We start from the raw sequence: 27,026 nt of genomic DNA, 5'->3' as shown, positions 1-27,026 counted from the left end.
CGATATCGGTGTACAAAGTATATGGATTTTTATCTAGCTAAGGAAGATGTTAATACATCTCTATCTCTTTGGTAAAATTTCTATCTATTTCTGCAATATTAAAACACATGCGGTGTAGAAGAGACAACAGGTCTACTGCTCCCAAGTCCTCACAGAACAGTGAAAGATCTCCTTTAAAGCAGCAGTATATCATATCCTAGGACATGCTCTGTACAAAAAAAAAAAAAAAAAAAAAAAAAAAAAAAAAAAAAAAAGCTGTATTCATTAGTGATTTAACTCTCTTTAGCAGTAAAAAATTCAGCCATCTGACTTGTTTGCATTTAGTCCTGAGATTAAGTTTATTTGTTGCTTTTCATATATCCTTCCCTTTCAATGTCTGCCTACTACAAACCAGACTTGGAATCAGAAATTCCAGCAGCTGGCTCACTTTCACTACTTGTTTTTACAGCTGTTTCAACACTAAGATCATAAAAATAAATTGCAGAAATATCAGGGTGCTGGCACTGGATGCAGAGAACAGTGAGGTGCAAACAGTATGTAAACAACACATGACAAAGTGTGGAATTACATCAACATACTCCAAGTCCTCTCAGAGGCAGAAAACCATGCATTTTCAGCACTAAATGAGAATATTCCTCAAACTCATCTTCTCAACAGGAAACACAACTTGTACTTGCTGCCAGAGTCAACTCTACTGACTTGGCCAGCCTCCAACTTAGGTAATGACCAGAACTGAATAAATTCTATACTATATATTCATTTCGGGCTGCCTGTGGGCTCACTCTCCTGGGCTTGTCTGGACATCAGGAGTGCAAAGCAAACAAAATGAGAAATGTTCCCTGACACATTGGCTCTGCATCAACATCTCCTGGTCCACGGAGACCATCAACATCTACCACTGCTGGCCTCAATCCAACCTTCTTCTGCTCCCATAAAGCCACTTGCCTCTCTCACTGGTCTGTCCAGAAGGCAACTAACTGCACTTATGTTCTCCTTGCCAATGTGGAAGGTCTGTGCCGGCAGCAGGCACAGAAAGCAGGGAAGTGTTTCTCCTCAGCTACCACTCACTCAATACTTCAATTATTAAATTGGGCATCTCCCCCAGATCCCAACATTTTGCCAGGAAATAGTCAGAGAAACTCATTAAAGCGCACCAAATCCAGCTACAAGAGTAGTCACAGGACTGCATGAAGATGATCTGTTTGGCAAGAAACCCCAGTGGTTTGCAGTCAATGTTTTTCTTCTCACTGAAATTTCTCATGGCCAAGATAGCACATTTCAAGCATGCCAAATATCAGCAGAATTCACTTCCAGTAACTCTTCATCTTTGCCACTGCTCAAATGCTGTTCTTTGCAGCCCAATGTCAGCCCAGTACAAAATGGAAGCTGCTAGAGTGCCTGCCCCAGATCCATACTCTTTCAGCCTGTCTCAAGTAATTCCCTTGCTTTCACAAAGGAGCAGGTACACACAGCACTACACAAACATGACTTCTCTACACCAAACACATGGACAGATAGGCAGTAAGAGGCTGCAATTTTGTAGCAACAATAGGCTTGGTTATTGATGAACATATCTGCCAAATACATATACACACAAAATTCATAAAAGTCTTTGTGATACAATGGTGCTATGTAAAACTGTATTAATACTTCAGCATGTACACATCTTTCCAAGTGATGTCCAGTTTTGGGTTCCCTTTCTCCTAAGAAGCTACACAGAGCATAAGTCTGAGTTTATTGGTATCTTTCAGGTTCAGAGTTGCTGCCTTCAAACAGTGAGTTTCTTTTCACTTTATTTTTTATTTAGTCCTAGTCCTTCTTAAAATCATTTAGTATGTGAAAACACTGCCAGCATTCATCTTGCTTGTAATACATCCCATGGCACTGAATCTCTGCTGCAACAAAGGCAGGAGCTTGTAAGCAACTGCTGCAGGAAGCAGAAGACTGGCCTATTTCCCACCATCAGGATACTTCAAATCACTGCTACTCATCTGTTGTGTCAATGGGATATTGCACACAGAAGGAAAAACATGTCATAGAGGTAAAAACATACTTCATAACTTTCTAAGCTGATTCTGTTTGTGCTTAGCATTTTTACATTGCATGGAGCATGTCTCAGTTTCTGTCACTGCAAGGAGAGATTTTACAGCATTCCTTTCTTGCTCTTTTCCAAAACCTGCAGCAGTGCACTTGCCAGTAGCTTTCTGCCACAAACTTTTAGAACAGACATTATACATTTATGCAAAAGGTTTTCCCAGACATCTAACAAACCTCTTGGAGCACTGGCAGTAACGATCCTAGGTACAGATCATCTGGCTGTTCTGCATTCCTCACTCTCACTTTTGTCCTAACAGAGACAGCCTGAATATATTGTGCTTGAAAGAATTTTGATTTCAAGGCCTAAAGAATTACTCCTTAGGCAATAAAAAACTGTGAGAGGTGTTATCAGCAGTCAAACTGCAGCAGATGATCGTCACTGCCTGGTGAAACTGAGGGAAAGACATCCATTACTTTTTCAATACATTTTGGGATCCGTTCAAAAACCAAGACCAAATAACTTTGCCAGAAAATTGAGGGTTTGGTCAAATAAAACTTCTTAGTACCTCATTTGCATTTTCATGTCAGAACCTTCTAACACATTCTTAGACCAACCAAAACCTTTACAAGCCTGCTGTTTTCTTACAGGAATTCAGACACAGCTCTAAACAACCCAAATAAAATGAGACATGAAGATTTATAAAGAATGTAAGATGACATTCAACTTCTTGTGAATTACAACAGGAATCAGTTAACAAATTTGGTCAGGGACTTTCGAAAACATCCACTTCTGTATGTGTATATTTATTTTCTGTGATAATGACTAGTGTTAGTAAACGTGTACATAGTTTTGTAAAAGCAAAGCAATTGCAGCCTTTCTGTTACTGCAGCATCACATCACACTGTCAGATCAGCATTTGGAGCAATTTTCACAGCTTTAACTTTTGATACCCTTGCCATTCAGTCCTATTCTGTAAAAATCCACACAGCAGCTTTCTCCATTCTTGACCTCCCACCACTGCTGTGGCAGCAGAAGTCATGACAAAATTGCAAAGCAAAGAGTACTTTGTTGATCACAGATTCTCTCCTGACACCTAGAAAGGACATTTGGTTCTCACCATCACTTCCCAAGCCCACTAACTTTTTTGGCTGGAGATGGAGTTCACCTGTAGAAGACATGTAACTGGCAGACATTTGCAAACAATCTGTCTGGGTATCGTTTCTCTGGTACAGATACACCATACCTGATTTAAGAGTGGCTCCAAAATGTCACAGCACATGAAAGGGTTTTGAAGAACTTCAGCAACAGCTTCCAAGGATAACATTATCTCTGTTACGCTTTTTTGCATGCTACCCACTGTGTATATATCCCCCCCAGCTTTTTCCTCACATGGTAGCACACAGTTGCAAGACAAGGTTGCTGCTACCAAATCAACTGGAAAAGTGAAGGTGTCCCTGTTCATTGCAGAAGGATTGGACTAGGTGACCTTTAAAAGGTCCCTCCCAACACAAAACTATTCTATCACTAGAATGGAGTGGTCCTTAAGCTTCCAGGTTTCTGCCCAGACTCCCATTTCAAGTGTGTTATTCTGCACAACCAGCAATGCTAGAAGTAAACTGTATACAACAGAAGATCAGCTGTAACTATCTGTAGAAGCTTCAAAATCAACAGACAAGGCAATAAAGAGCCTCTGATAGCTGAAAGGGTCAAGTGATGCAAGATGGACAAAAAAAATGCAGAACAGCTGACAAGTCTCAGGAGATGAAATACTGAGCAGTGAAAAGGTCAGGGAACAAGTCAAAAGCAGCATCTGGAACATCTGAAAGACATTTCAAGCCCCAGATGTCTCTTCCAACCAAAGGGTAACACTGCCTCTGAATATCTGACACTGGAAATACATAAACCCTGTTTACAGCTTCATACTTTACATGGAAAAAGTAGTCATAAGGACAGCTTAAAAGTAACTAAATTCCCATATTTGAGTGGTGAATACTTCAGCAGATAACAGCTTCACTTACAAAAGAATTGATTAAAAGTTGTGTCCAAGCATGATCTCAACAGATGATCTCTCAAAGTATAAAAATAATCTCTAGCACCACTCTTTGTTCTCAAAGACTGGTGGCAAAAGACATCTGAGTACAGATGTCAACAGCCCTCTGTTAGTGAATCACTGAGAATGAAACAAGGCTAAATGCTTTTTTAGAAAATCCAACACAACAGGACTTTCCATGTTGTCCCATTCACAGCAGTTCACACCTTGCACATTCCTTATAAAATTGACCAAGAGAATTAAGATGCTACAAATGACATTCACTAAATATGCTGCCAAGCAGCAAAAATACATTTCAGTTTGTCTACAGTAGCAAAACCTCCTCCCAAATCTGCTGCAGTACTTGCAAATCAAAGGAGCTCACAGGCTCTGCAGAAAGAGCTTGTAGCTGCTGGAGAGTGGGAGGAAGAATGACAAGTGTGGTGCTGCCTGCAGCACACTTCAAACTCCTCTCTTGGTCAGAGCAAATGTAGTCCCAGCAAAGTCCCAGTTTTGGCAAAAAGTACTGGCAAGTACTAGCTGGCAACATCTCTACGGATACTCAGATGTTCAGAGAAGTAGGAACCTTATCTCTGGTGCATCTATAGAAGCCTCAGGAGAAACAAAGGAAGGCTCAACCCACCTCAACTCAACACACAATGACCTTTAAAGTCTTACATTAGTTCACATTTGACAAACAGAAATCCATGGACTTATTTTGAACCTATTTGCTATGAACATTTCACGCAAAATTAGTTCCTCTGCTTTGTTATGCACAATGTAATGTTTATCCCCTTCAGTAAAAAGAAGTTAAAGCAGCAGCAGCACTTGGTGATTTGCTGAGAGATTCCTCTGAAGCAAATCTCTCCCACTTCCATGTGTTCCCCAGAAGGATCATGGCATCACAGATGTGCATGTGGGAACATCCTGCCCCCAGTGTACCAGGGGAACTGATGGAGTTACAGCCTGTGCCTGACTGCATCCAGAATTACCATTCCCATTTCCCAGCTGTCCTGTATGCATCCAGAGGAGTACAAGGATATTAAGCAGGTAGGCACATACTGTACACAGGTAGTGAGCACCCACCCAGCCTCAGAGAGTATCTTGACACTGTCCCAACTCAAACACAGGCAAGTCAGAACCAAAGGCTCAAACTTGGCAACCTCAGAGGTGCATCTGCTTCCATTCCTACTAAACTTAGTACCAGAGCCAAGATTTGTGTCCTCTCTGCGTGCCAACCCCAGCAGGACCTAAACTTTAAATAGACCTACTTTTAAACAGGAATCAGTATCCTTTTAATGCTGTTCAGAAATGTTTTATGGTAATTGCCTCTGTCACTTAAAAACATTAACCATACTGACATAAATTTCCATGCTAGAATACTGGAGACAATATAGTCAAAATTTTTAGAAGCAGATGTGTGTCTTTCCACTGAAAAAGCCAACTCTAAATAAGCACCATTACTTTGCAGTTGACATTTCCATCTTCTGTCCAGGAAAAGCATTAATTCATACTTAAAGAACTAACTTTTCACTTTTTTAATACCAAGTTTACATCAGAAAAAGAGAGTCCACAATCCTTCCTATGTATTTCAGAAATCAGCAGTGTGTGGGTCATGCCACCTAAATTGTTTTAGTAAATGAAAAAATATCATGTATTAGTAAATGAAAAATAACACCATTGCGGTATTGCCCTTTCCAGTACAGCTCTACATTAAGTGAATACTGTCCCTGAATTCCTAAATCAGCACAAACATTATCCCTTGACTCTAAAATTAATTCATATGGGGAAATTGAATAAATTCATGGGATCCTTATCCTTTAAAAGGTCAATCTGTGCATGAATGCTAACATCTACTTTTCCAGCTTGTACTAAAGGAACCATTAAGAGCAAATCCAACTCTGCTGTGTTGCATCAACAGTCTTTATACTCCACCATCATAACCCCAGTTAAAAGGTGAGCATACCTTCCTTAAAAGCATTTGATGTTGATGTGTCTCTTTCTGGTCACTACTGTGCCATGTGAGCTGAAGGAGAAGCAGAACTAGAGTCAAGAACACTTCAGCAAGTAATTGGTTACTTTCAGTGACCTGAAAGCCAGATGAAAACATGTAAGCATCTTTTACTGACACTGCTGCACCCAAAATGAAAAAAGGGAAAACCACGTTAAGTTATCCACCTAAAAGGATTCAAAACCAGCAAACTTGTATATGTTACTTACCTACATAAAACTTAAGGAAAACATTATGTTTAGATTCTTTTTTTTAAAAAAAGCACCAACTAGTACCAAACATCATTGAGCACTCTCCAGGTTTTAGGCAGGCTACAAAAAGAGAAAGTGACACTAACTAGAACTAACACTTCAGAAAAATAGATGTAAAAGGAAAAGAAAAGTAATCCAAAGATAGCGGGTCCTGGATCTGTAGGCACTTTGAGATGGTACTGAGCATGTTCATATTTACAGAGTTCAATTTATTAAATTTATCAAATTTAAGAGAGGCAAGGTATCCTGAGAATATAAATTTCTTCTACCATGAATGACGCAGTTCATTAACAGCATAAAATAGCATCAAGAACAAACCAGCAAAATCTCCCTTTTCTTATTAACTCCCTTCACATTAAGGAGAGTTTGTGTCTACTTTAAGTCACCATCTAAAGAGGAGAACATCAGCATGCCAAAGGGAAAGGAAGTTATCACTTCCAGTCCAACAGGCTTTACTATTTCACATTACTGTAGTCAAAACAGCAGAGAAGCCTTGCCACCCATACCCCAAAAATGCCCCATCTCTCTCCATATGACCATGATGGCTCTGCACTGTGGCCTTTTTGATTTTTTGTTCTTTATTTTCACGAAGAACAAAAAGGACATATTTTTTGCCTTGCTTGTAACCTTCAGATTATCTATGATCTGTACCAACACTACCCTGCATTTCAAAAGCAACATGTTTCTTCAGTGCAGGAAACCAAATGAAGTTTAAATCAGGGTCTCACAAACTCAAGCAGCTCCTTCTTTGCCAAAGCACAGATTGTTTGAGGATTTCTTTTTGCAGAATAAGGTGCATTCTGGAAAGTATGAATTACATGAGTTGACTGCTAAAACAATCAGCACCACAGTTTATTCCATTTGCAAAGCCAGTTCAGTAGAGCTGGGTAAAAGCTACAACTGTGGCTTTTATTATTTTTCAGCTACCAGTTATGGACAATTTTTCCCAAGGAATCATACTCACAACCAAGGTCTAGAACAGACACTGCAGAAAAGCCAGTGTAAGGCAATTAAATTAATCCAGCCTCCTAGCAGTAACTTCTTACTTCCTCTTTCTCTGTATCTGCAGCCATAACTACATCTTTACTTTTCATCTTCTCTTGATCAGATAATGATTTGGAAAATAACTCTGCTCTTCTAAGTTGGAAAATAAAATCTCTAGGTATCAACCACATAGAAAGCTATTTTTACATAGAGTTGTGCAGTTTATCAACTTGAGCCATCATTCACCAATCCAGCAGAGATAACAGATGTCAGACATTGTTTATGGAAGGCATTCAGCTTTGTTGTGGGCTCACCACAGCCCTCCACCTCAGCCCACACCAAAGAGATACGGACCCAAAGCCACGAATAAATACAAGCAGCTAAACTTGGACACCTCCGCTTTGTACAGAGGAACAGCTCCACTGTGATGCTCTCACTCGCACTGCGCTTGCAGCTCTGTTTCACCAGGAACAAAAACATGTTTCCAGCATTCCAGCTCTCTGCTAAATTGGATGCAGATGATGAAGGGTTTTTTTCCAAACATATGGAAGACAGGGCAGCTGAAATCTCAGCTAGGCCTTGAGAGATCCTGTACATAAGGCATTAAGCTTTCTACAACACAGAAGGAATCTAGGCAGCAACTATTATGATTTCATTTCAGAGTGTGATTTAAGAGGATATTATGAGACAGAAATGTTAAAAGAAACTAATAAAAGCCTTTCATGTACTCTCAAATAAAGTCAGATGTTCATGTGCCATGTATCTGGACAATCTCTGCTTTCAATGGAAGCCTGATCTCCACTTCAAAGGGAGGAAATTAGACAAAAGGGAAAAGAATGTACACCTCTCAGTACTGGAAGCCCCAGGAAACCCAGGACCAAAGGACAAAATCCATCACTTTTCCAACACCCCCAAGACAGACAAGCCTACAAGATGTTTAACCAAGAGAGAAATAAAAGCACAAGCATTTGCAGTCCTCACTCTCAGCCACCAGTACATAAACTTAGCTCATTCTATTTTTTTGAGTAGCTACAGCATAGCAAAAAACATTTCTGTACATCCACTGCTAATGTAACCTGCTTATTGCTTTGAAAAGAAGCCATTCCCTCCACCAAGTGTAGGTGGCTTTCTTGTTTTAATTGGTGTTGCAGGCAGCATGTACGTTTAATTTTCTCAATGTTTAGTCTGTCCTCAAATATTAACATAACAGTGACCACCGTGACTGAATCCAAAACATGAAAAGCAGAGTTAAGTCCCAGCTTCCGATGCTTCACCCTCCACCCCATATTCTGAATATCTACACATAGAAGTTATTTAACGGTGAACAAATTCTTCTTCTGGTGCTTCGTCCTTTGGCACACAGCTTGACAGGAACTAGTTTTATCTGTAAGCTCTGCAGGAAGTAGTTTGGACACTTGGAAGCAGAAATAAATTGTTCATGAGATACCTTGCTGTATTTGCTGATTACTCAGAATTTTGTCTATCCATGCTGTGAGTTGATGCTTTAGTCCTTACACAGAATATGTTTGAAATTGCTCCAAAGGAGCAGTTATTTCTGCCTTCAGTGGCACAAAAATCTTGTGACTAGCCTGAAAGTTCAACCATTACCACTGCATTTGCAAGAACACACTCACTCTGATGCTTGGAGAGTGTCAAATATTTCTTATCAGATATATATACACTTCACTGGAACAATTCACATGACCAAAACATATTAATGTGGTAAGTATTAGTGATTTAGCCACACAGATAATCCTGTTCACACTGAGACAGATTTCAGAAGATGAATCTAATTAAGAAATTGCATAAGTTTATTTCCTTCCAAAATCCTTGAAAACTTATCTGTGCATTGCTAACTCTTCCTCCTTCTCAACTCCAGTGACAAGACAGATATGACTAAATTCATCTGGAACCTTCACCAAAACTCACTGAAAAATACAGTCAGTTTTAAAGCTAAGTGCAAGGCATAGAGAGCTAAATCACCATTAAGTACTTCTATTTAATTTCCATCACTATTATCAGATCTCTGTAGAGACTGCACCAAAGTTATCCCTAGGCTTGAAATTAATCAATGTTTTCTTCTGGCAGAGTGGGAAAAGATCCAGTAAGCAGTTTTAATTAAAAAAAAAAAAATAAATACGTCTTTTACTCACTAAGCAAACTGAAAAATTACACACTGCTATTTAAAGCTTGTCGAAGAACCTATAAAGTTTGAACATCTTTTTTAATATTATTTTTAATAGTTTTATAGACTGTTTTGGTAGGTTTGTTTTAGGACTTTTTTTTAGTTGTTCTAAAACCATTCTGAAAAACTATTATGAGTGGAAATGAGGCATCAGTTCATTTTCTGGATCAAAGAAACTGTAGGTGGAAGAGGAGAGTGTGTGATGGATTTCAAAGCATCACCTTTTGCCCTGCCCCCTCTTCAAACTGTTCTTTCCTAATTTCACCTCAGTTTATTTTCTTCTGCTCAAAACTGGCAAATAAGTATTCCCTTTATAAATATTTTTGTACAAGGGAAATACATTCCCAGGAATTTACTAGGCAATTATTTGGCTAGTAGTCTTTCATGCAGCTCAGTCACACAGCTTTTCCTGCACAAATACCCACACAGAGGATCCCACCACAACACTGGCACAGCTGTGCTCAGCCCTCCACAGCTCCACACCTGGTTCCACAGCACAGTAATGTAAGGGAGGTAGGGCTGAAAGTCCTCTCAGACAGTGCCAGGGAAGCTAAAACCAGTCCAGCCTTCTACCCCCACCTCCCCCCAGACCTGCACACCAGAAAGAACAGTGTAAGAAAATCTTCCTGTCCACACTAAGCGGTTCATTTCTCAAAGGAGGGTAATGAGCTAAGAATGCACAGGTTTTGTAACCCAAAAGAAAAACCTGCCTGCTGTCCCTTTTGCCGTTTTCATTGGCTAGTTCTGTAGTAAGAGTGACAATATCTACCACAGTCATGGGTACACCATTTATGGCAGAAAATGGCACAAAAAAACTGAAGAACAGTATATAAAGAAGAAGCAGCTATATCTGTCATGGCAATCACCTAGTAGTACATTTCTGTATGTGAATTACTGCCAAATCCAGGTACAAGCTCAAGTACACATAAGAGCTCCTGAGAAGACTGTTAAAAGTGCAATTATTGCATTCTTACTGAGCTTTAAGAAATTGTCAAGAACCCCCGTCACCTCTCTCATGCTTTTCTCATCTCAAACTTGAATCTGAGTCCTACTTTTCATTTAACCTCATCATTTCAGATATGTTCCATTATCTTCAAAGTGAACACACACTATGTTATTTATTATATTAGTTTACAACATGCTCTCAAAATCAAGCAATGATTGCACCAATAGGAACCCAACAACATGAAAAAGTGACACACTTAACAACAGCTCCCCTGTGCAGGCAGAACTCAACTTCAACTCACAGCAGATGCTGAGGGGAACCTGACCATGTCCCTGTGCTACAGTTTATATGGAGGACTAAGCCACAATTTATCCTTTGAATTACTCAACTGTGAAGAACACAAAGGGAAAGGAAAAAAAAAAGAAACCAGATGTCACCACATCTGATAGACAAAGGAAAGTTTAGACACATCTGGATATCATGAAAGCTAAATATTTTTAACATGATCTCCAGTTCTTCTCTTTGGCAAATATGCATTAGATGTCCTAAAATCTAATCCCAAATTATTTGGATTAAGTTTATAAATACAGACCAAAAAAACACCATCACCAGGGGAAAAAAAAAAAGAAGAGCAGAGGGGAGAAATTTTCTGCTGGGAAAAAATCCCATAAGCAGCACAGTGTGCAATGGAATTTTTAAAAATTCGGAAACAGTTGTAAGATTTCAACACAAACAGTTGTAAGATTTCAGCCTTCCAGAACAAAGGTGGTTTTATTATCTTTATTCTGGTTCACTGGAGAATTTTACTTTCTTTTTCCTGTAAGGAAGGAAGGACAAAAGTAGCTCTCACAGCACCATGACATCTCCTGAGAGACTGCCAAGGAACCTGGGGTTTCCCAAAAGATATCTCAAGTCTGGGACCTGGGGGCATCCTGGCATAAAATTCATCTCATGGTCCAGGTTTCTGGAAGAACCCACCATTCAAGCAGCCCATTCAAGTTCAAATCTGCAAAGCAGAACCATAACAAGCTGTACTAACATCCTTGCAAAAAAAAAAAAAAAAAAAAAAAAAAAAGGTTCGGCTAGTGGTAATTTGGAAGTGATGGAACAATTTGCAAAAACTAACATGAATTTTCCCTTCCTATCTTCCTATCCCAAGGCAGTGAGGTGATTGCTCTTGGATAGACAGCTTGCCTTTAAGATTTATAAGATAATCTGATCCTCACGAGAACTGCAAAAATCACATTTGAAGGACAAAATAAACAGAGAACACACTGCAACTCTGACCTATTTCTCACAAGATTCTCATTTGAAAAATACTGTTTACCTTCTCTGATAAAAACAGCCTGGAAGGAATACAGCATAAATATAGATCTTTTCTCTGCACTAAGTTCCCTAACAGTGGTAATATATAACAAGCTATTTGCAAACTTGCTTTCCAATTCAATATGGAAAACAATATGCCATATCAATACATCAACATCTTGTTTACCAAGTTCCATTTTTCTCCACAAAAATGCCAGCTTGGCAGGCATTCAGGGCAGGGGAAGGAAGATGAGCATTTGGTCAGACTGACACCCTGACAGCCAAGAACACAGAACATTCCACAAATGTTGGAAGGGTGCAAACAGCAAGGAGCAAAAACAGCTTTAATGGGGGAGTGGGGGGGGGGGGGGGGGGGTGACACACGTCGGCTCACTAAGGCACGCAAATCAGTGGCTAAATAAATACACCACAAGTATCACTGGCAGCAACAGAAACCAAAGTTACCTTCCCACAACAAGCCTGAGTGAGCAAATAGCCCCTTGTTCAGAGAACAAAAACAAGCACCACTTTCTACTGTACAGCAAAAGCCTCCAAGAGTTTAGTGAGGACTACTCCTCTGAAATCAAATCATTTCTTCAGAGCCAGAAATTCATGCACACCATGCAACACAAATTCAGCTCGTCCATGCTCCACACCTGCATCCCAATTTGTACTACAAAAAGGTGCCCTGAATAGCACTCAAACATTTTCATCATCCAGATGACAATTCCATAAACCCAAAGCTGACAGTAACAATTGTACAAACCGTCTCACTAATTAATTCCACTTTATGGAAAGAAATCATCCCATTTTTATACTGTTTTGTATTATGACATCACCTACCCTGCACAGGTCAAACCAAAAGATTCAAGCATATGAACAAATTCATGGATGTGTGATAGACAAAACAGCAGTAATGATAAGCGTTTTTACCTGTGAACAATTAAAATAATTTGTATTCCATGAACTGCATGACTTTATTTGCAGGAAGTTTTCCTCTTTCAGTCTGCAAACTGTAACAAACAGGTGGAATTACCAAAAAACTGTGTTGCACATTTTTCAACTCACTACTGACTCAATACTCAGATTATTTTACTCTGCTCACATGATTCTTCTTTTATTGGGATGTGTTGCCTTTTTTTCTCAGCAATACTTTTTCTGCCCTTTTCATTTCGTTTCAATAGATATTGAACACAATATAAATGGAAGTTTTCTTTAGGGAAAAATCATCTCAGCTATCAAAAGCCCAGAACAAATGGATCTTCTGGTCATAAACTAGATCCCTCATGCAAATAGAACACCAAGACAGTGTCAGCAACACTTCAGATAACAACATCAATACTTAGTCCAATGGTGACAGCTTTTTTGAAAGAAAGATGTGCCAAGATAAATTGGCACAATAGCATGGATTATAGAGCTGCTGCCACCAAACTCTACAGCAGGTCAACATGCTGAGCAACAGTAAGTCAGAAAAAGTGCTGGAGGCACTTAAGTATTGACACCTAACTGATCCCAGTTTCCTGCACAGCAGCCACTGGGTTTTCTAAGTCTCTGGCAATTTATAAGAACATGTCTGAAAACAAATGTGGCAAAACTGCAAAACATCCTGCTAGAGAGAGAGGATAGGTGCTCTGTGGAAAAGGCCCACAATTTCACCACACGTGAAAACCTGCTAATGAAATTCTCAGAGCACTGTCCTCTGTTAAACCTGTGCCCAGTACCTCACCTGACTGAACCAACACAGTAATGAAATATTATTTCTTCTGGTCTGTCATGCATGGAGTCTGCAATTCCAACCAGCCCTCAGGTAGTTCCAAACACAAAGGCTCTTGGAAGCTCATCCTGTGCCATCTGCAGAAGGCTTTTTCCATTTGCCAATCCTTCACACCCACAAATGGGCCAGTCAAGAATGATGAAAATCTGCCTCTATTATAGTATATTGTATTTAGCCATCACACCAGCTTACAAGAAATGTTTTTACTTTGATAGCAAGTAAAACTTTCCTCATACACAGTTAATTCATTTTAACTGCAAAAAACACACCACAAAATTAGCACAACTCTGCAAAAAAGCCTAAATTATCCTGAAGATCTTATTAATAATTGAGAAGCGACTGAACCATTCATAACATACTTTATCTTTTTTTTGTGTTTAAGCTTATTTGTGTGGCTTTAAAAACATTGCACTATATCCTAACTGGTAACAGGAAACTATGGATGGTTAATTGAAACAACAGGGGACCCGTTTTCATCATTGCTCAAAAAAAGCAGCAGTTTCAAGCTCACCACAACATTTAAGAAAATTCTCAAGGCATTAAAACACTTAAAATCATTTGTAATCACTTTATTTAACTTTCCATTCCCCCATCCCGCATGCTCAAATTAATGAAGCATTTCTGTAAAATATCATACTGAACTATGCCATGTTTTCCCAAGTTCTACAGCAAGACAAAATACAGTGTTTTGCTTGGTTGTTCTCGGTATTTGTGATCAATAACACTACAGTGTCTGCTGACTATAGAGAATTTATTTTCTTTCAAGGGAACACTTGCAAACTGTACACATCTAATATTTCCTTTTCACAAATGCCTTATAAAGTTTAACAGCAGTGTGGAGTCATACATTCATGCTACTAAATGACATTGAGCATAATAATTAAGAAGAAGCAAATGCAGTAAGAGCCAGCTTGAGTAAGGTGAAGTCAAGTGGCACAAAACCTGGGAAAGATGTAGAATTATTGACTTTCTACTACCAAGGAGATCCCCGCCCACCTTCAGCTCTGCAAATGACACAGTTCATAATTCCATTTAAATTTTTCATCTCTATGGACGACCAGAATAACAGTTTTTAAAACAGTTCAACAATTACACTTTTAGAGGAGGCAACTAGAAGTGTCTTTGTTTTCCTGTAATATGTTTTCAAGACTCCACTATTCATTTTTAGCAGAGAGTTTTGTAGAACCCTATTCTTACACATCATTTTGCAGACAGCCACATTCACTTATCTCTCTGCAAATCAAGGTAATTTTACAAGATTTTCCCAGAGTAAACTAGCATTGCCTATGGCAGACCAATGGGAGACAAAAGATAAATTGGTAGAAAAACATTATAATTAGAAAATTAAGCACTTTTAGACTGCACATAAGAAAATACATAATGCTAAAAATATAATGATATGGGCAACAAGAATCAATCACAAGCATCTGAAAGCCATTTGTTAGCTGATGAAATGGTGCCAAGTCAAACAAAAAAGCTGCAATTTATTCACAAAGCCAAATTTAAGTCTAGATGCAACTAGCAGGAACTGGCAACAACAGATCTGGTTTGTGGATCTGTGTTTTGAGGATCTCTAAACCAAAGTAGCTCTGGTGCATCTACAAATACACAAAACATGCCACAGAAATCCCTCTCACCTTGTCCATAGGCTTTTTATCTGAAAAAGAACACTTTATCAAGTTATTTAATCCTGTCCTGTGTAAATGTTTAAAAACCAAGGCCTTCTTCCCAGTTCCCCACCTCAAAGGAGAGTACCTCGGTATTATTCTCCCCTCTCTAGAACACTTACTATGAGACATTTTTCCATCCCTTATTTACTGATCCACAAAATTCATGTTTATTATGAAAAATGAACAATCATTCTAATGTTACAAAGGAACCCAAAGATCTTAATGAGAAATGCTACTTAATAGTAAATTTTTTTTATTATTCCAAAGGTAACTTAAACCAATTAAACTGACAATTTTATTAACATATATATGCTATGTCATCAAGTATATTAAACATTGCCAGCAAAAAAATAACACTCAGACCACTCCAAGCCATCAGCAATTTTACCCGTGCTCTTTTGTCAGGATGGCAAATGAGTATATTCTGTCTTAGAATTCTGTAACCTTTTCATGACAACTTGGTCAATATGAACCTATTTTCACAAAAGCTTTCAGCTAAACACACACTTGTTCTGTAGAGATGGAACACTGTCTGTAGAGGTGTTTCAGCACTACCATCACCAAAAATATGACAAGTTAGAGCTTAAAAATGCTCTCCAAAGAGCTCTGTTAAATTTTAATGGCTCATCAAGGGGGAAAAATTACAGGATCTTGTCCCAATTTCCACACTACTTTACTTATTCCTACCTTATTAGCCAAAAAAAAAAAAAAAAAAAAAAAAAAAATCTGCAAATTACAGACTAGCCAAAATCATTTTGTTCTTGTTCTACTTTCAGTGAGACTCAGAACAAACTATTTGCTCTTATCAGTTTCCAAGCAATCTGTCTAGGCATCCAAGTTTATCAACAAGAACCATTCAAGACTCCTTGCTTTTAAACATACCCAAACTGAAAAGCTTGCTTAACTGGCTTATTAGGTCTATGATTGATTTCTTGACATTTCCAATAAATCTTCTTTCTGGTTTTGTGATAAGACTTCAACCCTTCATTGCTTGCAATCTATGTATCAGATGCCAAAATAGCTAAAATCTACTCCTTCTGGACCTCCAACAGCACATACAGCTTGCTTCTGAGCTCAAGTTTTCACCCTATTTTTTAAGCACAAATAGTAACTTCACATTAATTTATAGAGGACCTTCCTACCACCCGCTCCACACTAGATATTTTCCAAGTAGGCATCCAAGACTGCTGTACTGTCATGCCATGGAAAATACATGGATATACTGTCTGAAACTGTCAGCAGCCTCCCCATGCAAATCTGCTATTTGATTTTCGTGTTTCTAGGAAATTCCCTAATACCTAAAAGCTCAGAAACACAGTAAAAAGTGTTCCATGAGAGAAAGATGCAGATTTAACAAGAAGTATCACATGAATTTTCTGAGTACAAGACTGCTTTGCATAAAATACCTGCAAACCATCTCTCACCATGGACCTTTGATCCTCAGCTAGAGAAGAATGAACCACATGAGTCAGCACAGAACATGACACTGCACACACGTGACTCTCTTTTTCACGTACATGACACCAGGGAAGCTTGTCACACATACATTAGTCCAAAATGTGGCACCTCCATGACTCAGAAGAAAAATTTTCTACTTTTTGTCCAAGGAGAATGTACAAAAAGAACAGGGGAAAAAAAAAAAAAAAAAAAAAAAAGAAATTATCTTGCAGCTTATATTTCCCCCTCCAAGAGCCATGTTGTATAGAAAGCTGTTGGATATTTTATGGTGTTAGAAAATAAGTATGAATTAATTTATGTTCATAATTGAGTGGTATCACAGTTTTGAGTTTTGGTTTATTTCTGTATAATCCCTCCAGCCTAAGATATTCAGCTCCAAGACACAGGAGGATATTCACCTCCTTCATGGTACATCATAGTACCACAATGGAGACCTCAGTTACCAGAGCTAACTTTTTCTCAGAAGTCTGAGCTAATGGGACACCAGAGGCTTGACCTAGGCATGCATTTTGAGCAGCATGACCTCAAAAATATCTCTTCTGAGCTATAAACCCTTCCTTCCCCCTCCAAAATGGAGGTAGGCTTGGTGCACAGCACAGCAGCACAGACCTACCCTTGCCACACTAGAAATTATTTCCTTTCCTGGGTATTTCCACCAAGTAATGCACAATATTTTTTTCTTACTTACTAGACACCTAAATAATGTACAAAATACTGCGTAGTCATATGTGGACTAACAATACCTGTTATGCTGTTTTGGCTAATCTGCCATTTTTTCTAGCAGTCCCTATGAAAGTAAGAAATGGTAAAACTCACGTTTCAGAGCCTTCCTGTGGGTGCTGGGAGATGAACATCTCCAAAGCAGTGTCCCAGAAGTGACACCATCAAACATGATACAAACATCTGGAGGAAGTCAGAGAGAATTTAGGATTTTATTTCCAGTGCTGGCAGAGGATCACACCTATGCCCAGCTCGCCTTTTGCACTTTCCCAGTAGCCAAGGAAAGGTGTACAGCAGTGCTGCACAGAGGCTTAATCTCATTACATGATAAACAGTCTTGTCACTGAACTTGCCATGTGCTGCACGCTCAACTGGCTGCTTTAGTCCTTTCCTGGTGTCAGCTGAGTGCTCTGGGAGCTCTGTGAGCCCAGCCTGACAGCAAGAGGCAGGAATTCAGCACATGGGAATTCAACACATACTAAACAGAAGAACAGCCAAACACAAGAGACTTAAAGAGTGTGCATGAGAAACTCCCAAGCTCCCCAGCTCACAGCATCATCATCACAGCTATCACTGCCCAGAAGCATCTCTCTCCCCTCACGCCTGGCAGAAGGCAGCATTTCAAGGGACTAACGACTCCCATACAAAGAGCCACTGACCACTGCAAAGGGCAGAGCCAATAACCCTTTCCCAGTGTGGTAAATCCTACCAGGAATACCAGCCAACCAGTTCAGGAGCTGAATCACCATGGCAAGTGGCCAAAATTCTAACATCAGTGCTAAAACCTAGGAAATTCTTCAAAAGAAGTAAAGCTGTTAAGAAAGAAAGAAGTGAAGTCACTATCCCTGAAAGCATTCAAGTAGTGACTGGATGTGTGTCTTAGTGCTGTGGTTTAGTCAGCACAGTGGCTGGTGTTCAAAAATTGGACTCAATTATATTGGAGGTCTGTTCCAACCTAAATAGCTCTATGATTCTATTAAATTAATTAATAGTTGACTCACTGCAGGACAGAATCATCACAGTGAAAATAATAAGGGCCCTACTATAAGCATGTTGATGTCAATTATATTTTTGTCCTGGCACATCCTACAATACTTGTAAAATATTCCCATGGTTCAGAACTAGACTTATTTTTCCCAGCTGTCCACATAAGACAAGCAGGCAGGACAGGAAAGGATCTCCCTACTCATTAAGCCCAACTTCTAAAACCCCATGGAAGCCAGCAACATAGTCACTTTCTGACAGAAAAAAACATCACCAGCTATTTTAACATATCCCCTCACCCCCAGCGCAGCAGTAGCAAGGCTTCCCAGGAATTCCTTACCATGTTAGAATTTTTTTCTTTCATTGCAGCATGCTCATGGACAGGCTACTCCAACTTATTCCTCATCACCCCAAAATAGTTCTCTTCTCTCCCTGATGTTTACACACCTGACATATTTACGTGTAGAGTCTAAGGCTGCTTTCTCATTTTCACAGAATACACAAAACCAGGTCTGAACTTCTCTGAAGAAAGAGGACTCAAACACAGCTGGTGAAGTCTAGGCAGCAGCCATCACACACATACCAGGTTACATGGAAAACTAAACAGCTCAAAAGCACCAGGTCTCATACACTTACAGACAGATATGTATTGTTTCTCATAGGTTTACACTCCTCAAAACCACTACTTACAACGTGTGCCTTCTCAGAGCTTCTTCCTGCTTACTCAGTTGTGAACCCCAAAAGAAAAACCCAACATAAGAAAGCTGCTGGCACCAAGACATAGATTTCTATTGATACAAATATGTATTTTCCTAAATATCATTTATTAAACATTTCTGGGGGATGTGGTTAACAGATTCCAGTTTGAGCTCTGTATTCGCCTAGGAGAAGAAGGGGTTTCACCATCATGCATCAAATGTTAATAATGTTCTACATTTCAATTAACTTATTGACGTCTATAGAATTTTTACTTGAGCTGTAGATAAAATAGCAGCTTCAAGACTTCCCACTGTCATATATCAGAACTGTGTTTGCCTTTTTCAAAACAGTAAAAACATATGAACAGAGTTAGTCCTCAATCTTGCAATCAGTTGTTGACTGAGGAGTGGGGGGCTTTCGCCAAGATGTTTTCATTCCAAAATTTCACTTCTAGCCACAGGGCAGAGCTCTGTCAGAATACGTTTTCTGACCAGTATCTTTCCTATTCATTAAAATGAGCAAATTAGACATTGAAGTTGGGTCCATTTGGGTTCCAGCAATGCTATTAAGATCCCAAATTACCCCAAGCAGATTCTTACTCTCAAAGTCTATTTGCAAAGCTTCAATTTTAGGACACTTCCATTCAGCTCTGCAGAGCCTAAGCAGGCTTTGGACTCAGCAAACAAAGCAAGAATTCACAGTCATTTTGAAAGAACGTAAATTACTATGTCCAAACTAAAAGGTATTGCATTTTTTCTCTCCTTCTCCAGGCAGACCCTTTAACATTTCTGCCTCGGTTTGCTTACTTCTCAGGAGAAATTTAAAAATTAAAAAAAAAAAAAAAAAAAAAAAAAAAAACCAAGAAAGAAGAAACATCTGTGGGAACAGCTGCACAAATATTGCAACTGCCAGAGGAATAATTTCTTTCTAGCATCCAGGATTTCTGGGTTTGTGTGTTGCAACACTTAGTAGTGGATAATCACAATGACTATCCATGCATGTGACACATGATTTTGATCTCAATCACGGATAAGAGGCAAGAGCTCAACACCAGCCCACCACAGACATACAAACACACAGAGAAAAGCATCCAGAAACCCAAACTCTTGAAAGAATTGTCTAGAGGCTCCACAACAAAAAAGCTTATACAGCAAGTAAGCTGCTTGCTCCAACTTCTGGACAATCAAAATTCCATGGTAGCTAGTTTACAATCTTAAGCAAAGGTACAGCACAGCTTTTCCCTTCATCATTATCTCACCTTTAACAACAAGACCCCAAATTACTCAGAACACTTTCCAAGACAGTCTGAAATAAGCCAATGATGTCACTAAATAAACAAGATTTCCAGAAGTCTGTCTTCATCTCCTAGATACATGTCTGTGTTCACATACTTGTCTTTGAACTGCAGCAATCTGCTATGCTCCAACAGGATAGATTAAAAATTAGTTTTATCATGTTGTGTGCTATATGTTGGTAACTGCACAATTCTTATTTCCCAGTCCATGCCCAAGTAGGTAAGGTAAATATGATTAAAACTCCATTACAGTAATAATCAACTAAAGTCACTACTTCTAAGTACACACAGCAACAATATCTTGAAGCTACTGTACAATGCACAATTTGTTTAGGAATTACTGAAACATTTTTCCCCCTCCAAAATACTGAAAGAATAATCAACCAATATGGCCATGGAGGGAAGTCACCTCATCCAGCTGATTCACAAAGCAGGATTTGAAGAATGAGAAGCAAAGTTAATTGCCTGCAGTCTCTGCATCATTTTTCTTTCTCAAGAAACTCAAGAGGGGCTTTAAGCATACTTTAAGTCACCCTTGACTGTAGCACTCTCCCATTTTCTAAACAGTCATTTAGCACACTAGGATTGCTGCAGCACTTGAGCTTCTTCATCTTCCACCTCTACACAGTCAGCTCTCAGGATGGGTACAGAAAAAGCCTTACTTGTCCAAGTTCCAGCAGGCTTCAGGGGGTCTCTGCTCCACTTGAATTGATATGACCCATGGTACTTCATTCAATAAAGACTCATCCTGTAAAACCGTGCCTACACATTCTCACAGCACTGCCTGGAAACAAAATGGTGATCAATCTTTCTGCTTTTGATTTTTAAAGACCACAACCTGCTTTGCACCAGCAGCTCTTATCTTTTCTTGTGTCCACACATTCCTAGCTGAAGAAGGCAGCCCTTCATGATCTGAGGTCATTCAGCTCCTTTTCATCAAGCCACAAACAGAATATCAGATCTTTTTCCACCCCATATTAGTAATATTAAAACGACAGAGGGTCAGAACTGAACAAATGGATGGCTACAATGGGACAGAGATAATCCATCCAGCCCATCTCCAACTGTGACTGAAGTAAAATCTCAGGGAAACAGGATTGCTAAGACAAGCAAGCAGCAATACCCTGGGCTAGCTACCCCTTAAAGCTGGGTTTTCTTTTCACTAACCCATACACTGCAAGTACTTATTAATTACATCTTGTGCACAGTACTAACCTCCTTTCATTTCACCATCACTCCTGGACACAACCTGGGACTTCTCTACTGAAAAATAAGGGAGGAAGAAATTGTCTGTTTACCCCTTTCCTGCCACTTGTTAGTGAAGTTTCTGAGTCATTTCATCTCCACACTGAAAAGTTTCTTCCTGCTGCACTGTTTTTGCACAGAAGCTGTCCTTGACCATTCTTTTTGTTCTTTTTAAGACTTTTTCCAGCTTCAGCTGTCAATTAGCAGAACCTTCCTCCCCTCTATCCTCCTTCACATTTTTCTTCTCACAGCACAGCACGTGGCAGCTGGGGGAGGTCAAAGATACAACTGAAAAGGCAGCTTATGGAAAGTCCAGGATGCTGCTGCCAGAGCTGAGGTCGAGTCAACCAAGCAAGGCTTTCTCTGCCTGCTGCAGGAGCACCCTGCCTGCACCTGGGAGGCAGTAAGATCCCTCCAGATATCACTGAGAGAACCAAACATGCTTTTTCTTTGATTAGGGTGGTCTGGGCCAAAATGTGTTGGCTATTTCCTTATTTTGAGCTATTTACCTGTTTGCAAGGAGGCAAATTGCTGGGTTTTACTAATGCTTTATGATTGTTCAATTTGATAGGTCTAGAGTATCAGTCCACTTAAAATTCAAGTTGTATTTTCTTTTCTTTGTTAACAAATTACTGTTCTAAAAGCAAAGGTAAATGTGGGAAAAGAACCATGGAAATACACCAACTACTACTTGGAAGTCACACAAATGAAAAATGCCTTTGCTAAAAAGCTACTAATCATAATTGCCATTACACAAAATCACATAAAATTCAATATAGAAAAATGAAAGGTATTTCACTACAAGAAACTGTACACATTGCCAAGGAATTCAGCATGTGCTGAGATTTGTTTCATTGAGCAATGGAGCATGAGAGCCCCTCCAAACTAAGTACAATAGCAAACAATACAAGTTTGTTAAAGTTAAAAGCAATGAGCTTGTGTGTTCCTGCAAGATCCCTGGCCTGATGGTGCATGACATTTTCATTAGAAAAGCCCAATGAAAGTAGAGCTGAGCCAAACAGACAAAATTAATTCAAATATTTAACAGATAAGTCAAAGACCATGACCATAAACAAAAAAAAAAAAGCACCACACTGCAGGTGGATTCCAGTCTCCAAGCAATTATCTTATTTTGCAGTGTAACCAGCGACTCGGAAGAAAATTGAAGAAAAAAAAAAAAAATGACTGCAAAGTTGTGCAGGTAACAAATACCAAAGAAGTTGCTATTTACAAAGAGGAAAGGCCACTGACAGCCAGCCATCTGTCTGTCTGTGCACCAGTCCATGTCTCCTTGTTCAGCAGGTGCTCAAGCTGGGGAGAATTCACAGTACCTGAGAGCATCTTCTCTGGAAACCATTTTAAAAAGTGCTGGAATAGAGAAAGGGAGAAGAAAATGAAGAAATGAAGAAACTGTATTTTCCACTTTTAAAAAGAGAAGGTAAATAAAACAGTAACTCTAGAGAAAGTAGAAATCCGGATAGAGAAGGCTGTTAAACTTACAAAAAGCTAGTAAGAACCAAAGCTAACAAAGCTGGTGGTCAAAAACACACAGTAAAGCTGACTGATGATAATTACACCATATGAATATATTGGAGAGTCTATCAAATTACTTTGTTGGCAAAACAGGGTAGTCTTCACAACTAAACAATCTAGCTTATAATGGAAGCTAATCAAGGCCTATTATGGTTTATTCTGGATGCATAATCAATTAAATACAAAATAAATTTACAGCTTCACTCCAGTGCTTACCATAACCGATTTTCATCGCCCAAACGTAACTAGCAAAATGGTGAAGCACAAAAAAAGAGTCAGGAAATGTACAAGAAACTGCTATGCTGCTGAAGCTGAAGTACATCCATCTTTGACAGGCCTGGTATTTTCATGTATTTTTGAATGCTTTCAGCTAAAAAAACTGCAACCTAATCAATATTTTTCTTAATAAATGCAGGCAACAACTATTAAAAACAATGCTAACTTGAAATCCTTGCTTTAGCGTAATAATAGAAACTAACACACTAAATCCTACCACTCACACTTTCTACAGTCTTACATGAAAGAAGATAATCTAAACTTGGGAATTTGGCCTCTATTGCATTTTTAAGTTTCTCCTAGGACTGGCAGCATAGTAGCAAATGTCATTTAAAAGCTGTGTGTTTCCTTATCATCCAACACTATGAGCCACTCACTTTACCTGGAGTTCTTTGACATAACAGAACACCAAGTTCCAGACTTGGAGCTGTACCAGATACATTCCTGCCATGTTTCTCTTGGTTTACAACACCAAGAGAAGACAAACTTTTGTTTTTCTCCCTGGCTGAAAGCTAACATACATTCACCCTCAAAACAGCATAGAACACAAATGCCACCGAGTATTATTACGTATTACACGCTGTTCCAAGAGATTATTTTAAAATAAAAATTGCATCAAGCATTCCCTCTGTCCAATATAGAGAAAGCCCATTAATAGTTCCAGAAATGAAACATACTTCCAAAGGCCATCAGATCACAATAATCACAAAAAAGTCTACACAGAAGACAATTAAAGTTAGCAGATAAAAATCACTTCGAACTACCCACCATGAATTTCAACTATTTTTTTTTTTCTTCTGCCTGGTGTGCTTAAAAAAAACCACCAAGATTTTGAATCAAGCAGCAAAACATGATTGTGTGCTACAGCTGTACATGGAGGTCACAGAGGGGTTTGATTCTGGCTGCTTCTGAAGACATGACCTTATCAGGACTTCAAACTATTACCTGGTCCATTTCTTAACAGAATCCTGATTTCTGTCCTTCTAAACTCCATCTTCAGAAAAATGAACCTAGTTACAGAACCACTAATAGAAGTGATCTTCATGAACCAGTCTGCAAACCCAGGAGAGACACACATCAAAGGAACAACAGCCTTCCTTTCACCTGACTCCAGCAGCACATCACCTTACAGCACAAAAGAAGTCATGCCTTCCACATAGAACCACGTTTTCAGTTGAATTTTCTACATGGCTGTATATTTTTTACTTAGTTAGCATGTTGTTTGCTGGGGTTTTTTTTGTTTGTTTGTTTGTTTGTTTGATTGGGTACTTTTGCGATGGGCACTCCACTTATTCCAAACTAAATCTAGTTAGTTTCATAAAATACTGAAAGTCAAGTAAAGAACAGGAGCAGGAAAATGTAGCTGAGAGACAGGACAACAATGAAAGAAGAGGCAAGTCTAATAACTTTAGATACCATGCACAAGGAAACACGCTTTAAGCACATTTATTTTTAATGTTAAGTCACTCTATCACACACTGGAAGATGCCTTTTGCAATAACAAAACCTGCCACAATATGAAAATTTCATGGGACTGGTAACAGGCACTTGACTCTCAATCCTTCCTTCTCTCTACCTCTGCCTGTAACACTTAATGTCTTCTGTGACTGTGATATTGAATTTAAATGACTTTTAGCTAGGACAAAATACTTTGCTCGCTGTACTGCTCAGTCCCACTCCCATAATTCTTACCTCAGGAGGAATCCTGAATGTTCAGAAGTTGCTGTCACCTCCTAGGTACAGAACTACTGTGCAACAGAAGAACTTAACAGCATCCTAATACCTGCTGATCTAAGAGTTACCATCATCCTCTCTCTGCAACCATGCTACTGAACAGACAAACAGAATTCAGCTTAATATTAGATAAATTCTGTGTTATGAAGTCACTGTGCTACACGGGAAATTTGTTTTCTCATTTCTGACTACTCAGGACAAAGGTACCTATCTAAAAAAAAAAAAAAACAAACCTGCTGTTTACTTCCAGTCATCTCTTGGAAAAATTTTTCTATCATCATCAAACATGAATTATTTAATACTCTCCACCCTGCTGGAAGAAGAAAACTCCCAAACTGACAACATACATACATATTACTGCAAAGGAAGATAGAGACCAATGTTACCTTCAATTTCCTTCACAGAGAAGAAAAAAAGACAAGCCAACTACTCCTTCATGTTAAAAAGAAATCCACTCAGTGGCTGTAAAAATCCATGGAATACCATAATCGCAAAAGAGTTAGGCAAAGTCCTCCTTTCAAGATCTGTCCATCACAAAACCCAAAACTGCAGAAAGCATAAAGGGGTCTGATTTATATTCAAGTCAACAAGCAGCCGGATGACCCACACTCAGCCCGGACCCCTGAAACCAACAGAAACGCATCCTGTTAGGAAGCCTTTAGCACTGGCACGAACTAACAGCGCCGAAGAGCACTGCAAGACGCCGGCAGGCAGAGAGCGGACCAGCACAGCAGTCTCACACACAGCCGCTGCCAGCGCTCCGGCCGGCGCGGAGCCCGGGCCGGTCCCCGCCGAGCCGCGCTACTCACCCGGCGCCGCCCGCCGCAGCAGGGCCGCCTCACGCAGGGCCGCCCCGCTCCCCATACACGCGGCCGCGGCTCGGGCACGCTCGGCACCGCCGGCAGCCGCTTGCAGCCCGGCTGCGCTCACAAGTTTCTCCTCCCGCCCCCTCCCTCAGCCGCTCAGGCGACCCGTGCGCAGGCGGGGCTGCCGCCGCCAGCATCCCGCGGGGGTGCCGCGGTGCCCCGGGAGCGGCGGCGTGCGGGGGTGATGGATGGCGTGCGATGTGCCGTGAGCGCCGGCCCCTCAGGCCAGCCCCCGGGTTTCGGGTTTCACGGGCAGCTGGCAGCCCCGGGGCGCGCCGCCGGAGGAACGCGCCTGCCTGCCCAGACGCTCTGGGAATGCCAGCGCCGGGACACCCGCCGGGAGCCGGCCGGGCTCCCTGCCGTCCCCCTGAGGGGACACATGGACAGCCCGAGATCCTAGGCAGAGTTTTGCCGCCCCCTCTCCTCTCTCCTTTGTGCCTGTGGTGCGGCTTTAGTCGATTGAACGCAGTCTGAGCAGCCCCGACTCATCCACTTCCAACAGCACCTCTGCGACTTAGCACGGCTTAGCGCTCCTTAAGAAGGACTCGGGATTTTACCCATCCGAGGGCCTGCACAACGAGGGTCCAAAGGCCCGACTCTGACTCACGTTCACAGCAGAAATCGGGGAATTAGGATGGAAACGGCAGCCGTGCTGGGGTTTCGGGAGCTGCTGTCCGCTCCCCGCACAGCAGGAGCGATGCTTGCTCCCGGGTGACTCAGGAATCATGGGGCTGTGCTCTGCTTTTCCCCACAGTCAGAGGGCAGTGACTGGCATGGAACCTCCGTCCTCCCTTCCACCACACCACAGTATTGGTTTTGGTCGAAACAGCCTCTCAGAAATGAGATGATGCATTTCCTGGTCTCTTCTTTCAGATCCCCATCACAAGACAAAAAGCAGTTTCTAATACGATACCACCATGAGAGCATAAGAAAAAAGTTACTAAAAATGGTAGTTAAAGATGGCACAATATGACATTTTGAAGCTCAAGCAGGGTTCAGCTGACTGTACACACTAAAAACAAAA

The 27,026-nt window shown here is 40.2% G+C and overlaps 1 protein-coding gene across 1 annotated transcript in view; it reads right to left on the bottom strand.

Moving 5' to 3' along the window:
- The window catches only part of ARHGAP24 (Rho GTPase activating protein 24), a 181,620-nt gene extending 155,577 nt beyond the window's left edge, over positions 1 to 26,043 (bottom strand). Inside the window, exon 1 of the mRNA XM_021549220.3 lies at positions 25,946 to 26,043. Within this exon, the coding sequence (XP_021404895.1) occupies positions 25,946 to 26,000 (55 nt within the window). The 5' untranslated portion in view covers positions 26,001 to 26,043. The remainder of the gene's footprint in view (positions 1 to 25,945) is intronic.
- Between the last annotated feature and the right edge of the window lie 983 nt (positions 26,044 to 27,026).

The sequence above is a fragment of the Lonchura striata genome, chromosome 4 (assembly GCF_046129695.1).
Source record: "Lonchura striata isolate bLonStr1 chromosome 4, bLonStr1.mat, whole genome shotgun sequence".
NCBI classification, from domain to species: Eukaryota; Metazoa; Chordata; class Aves; order Passeriformes; family Estrildidae; genus Lonchura; species Lonchura striata.
Note: the sequence above shows the minus strand (reverse complement) of the source record. Positions and strands in the feature narration are given on the sequence as shown.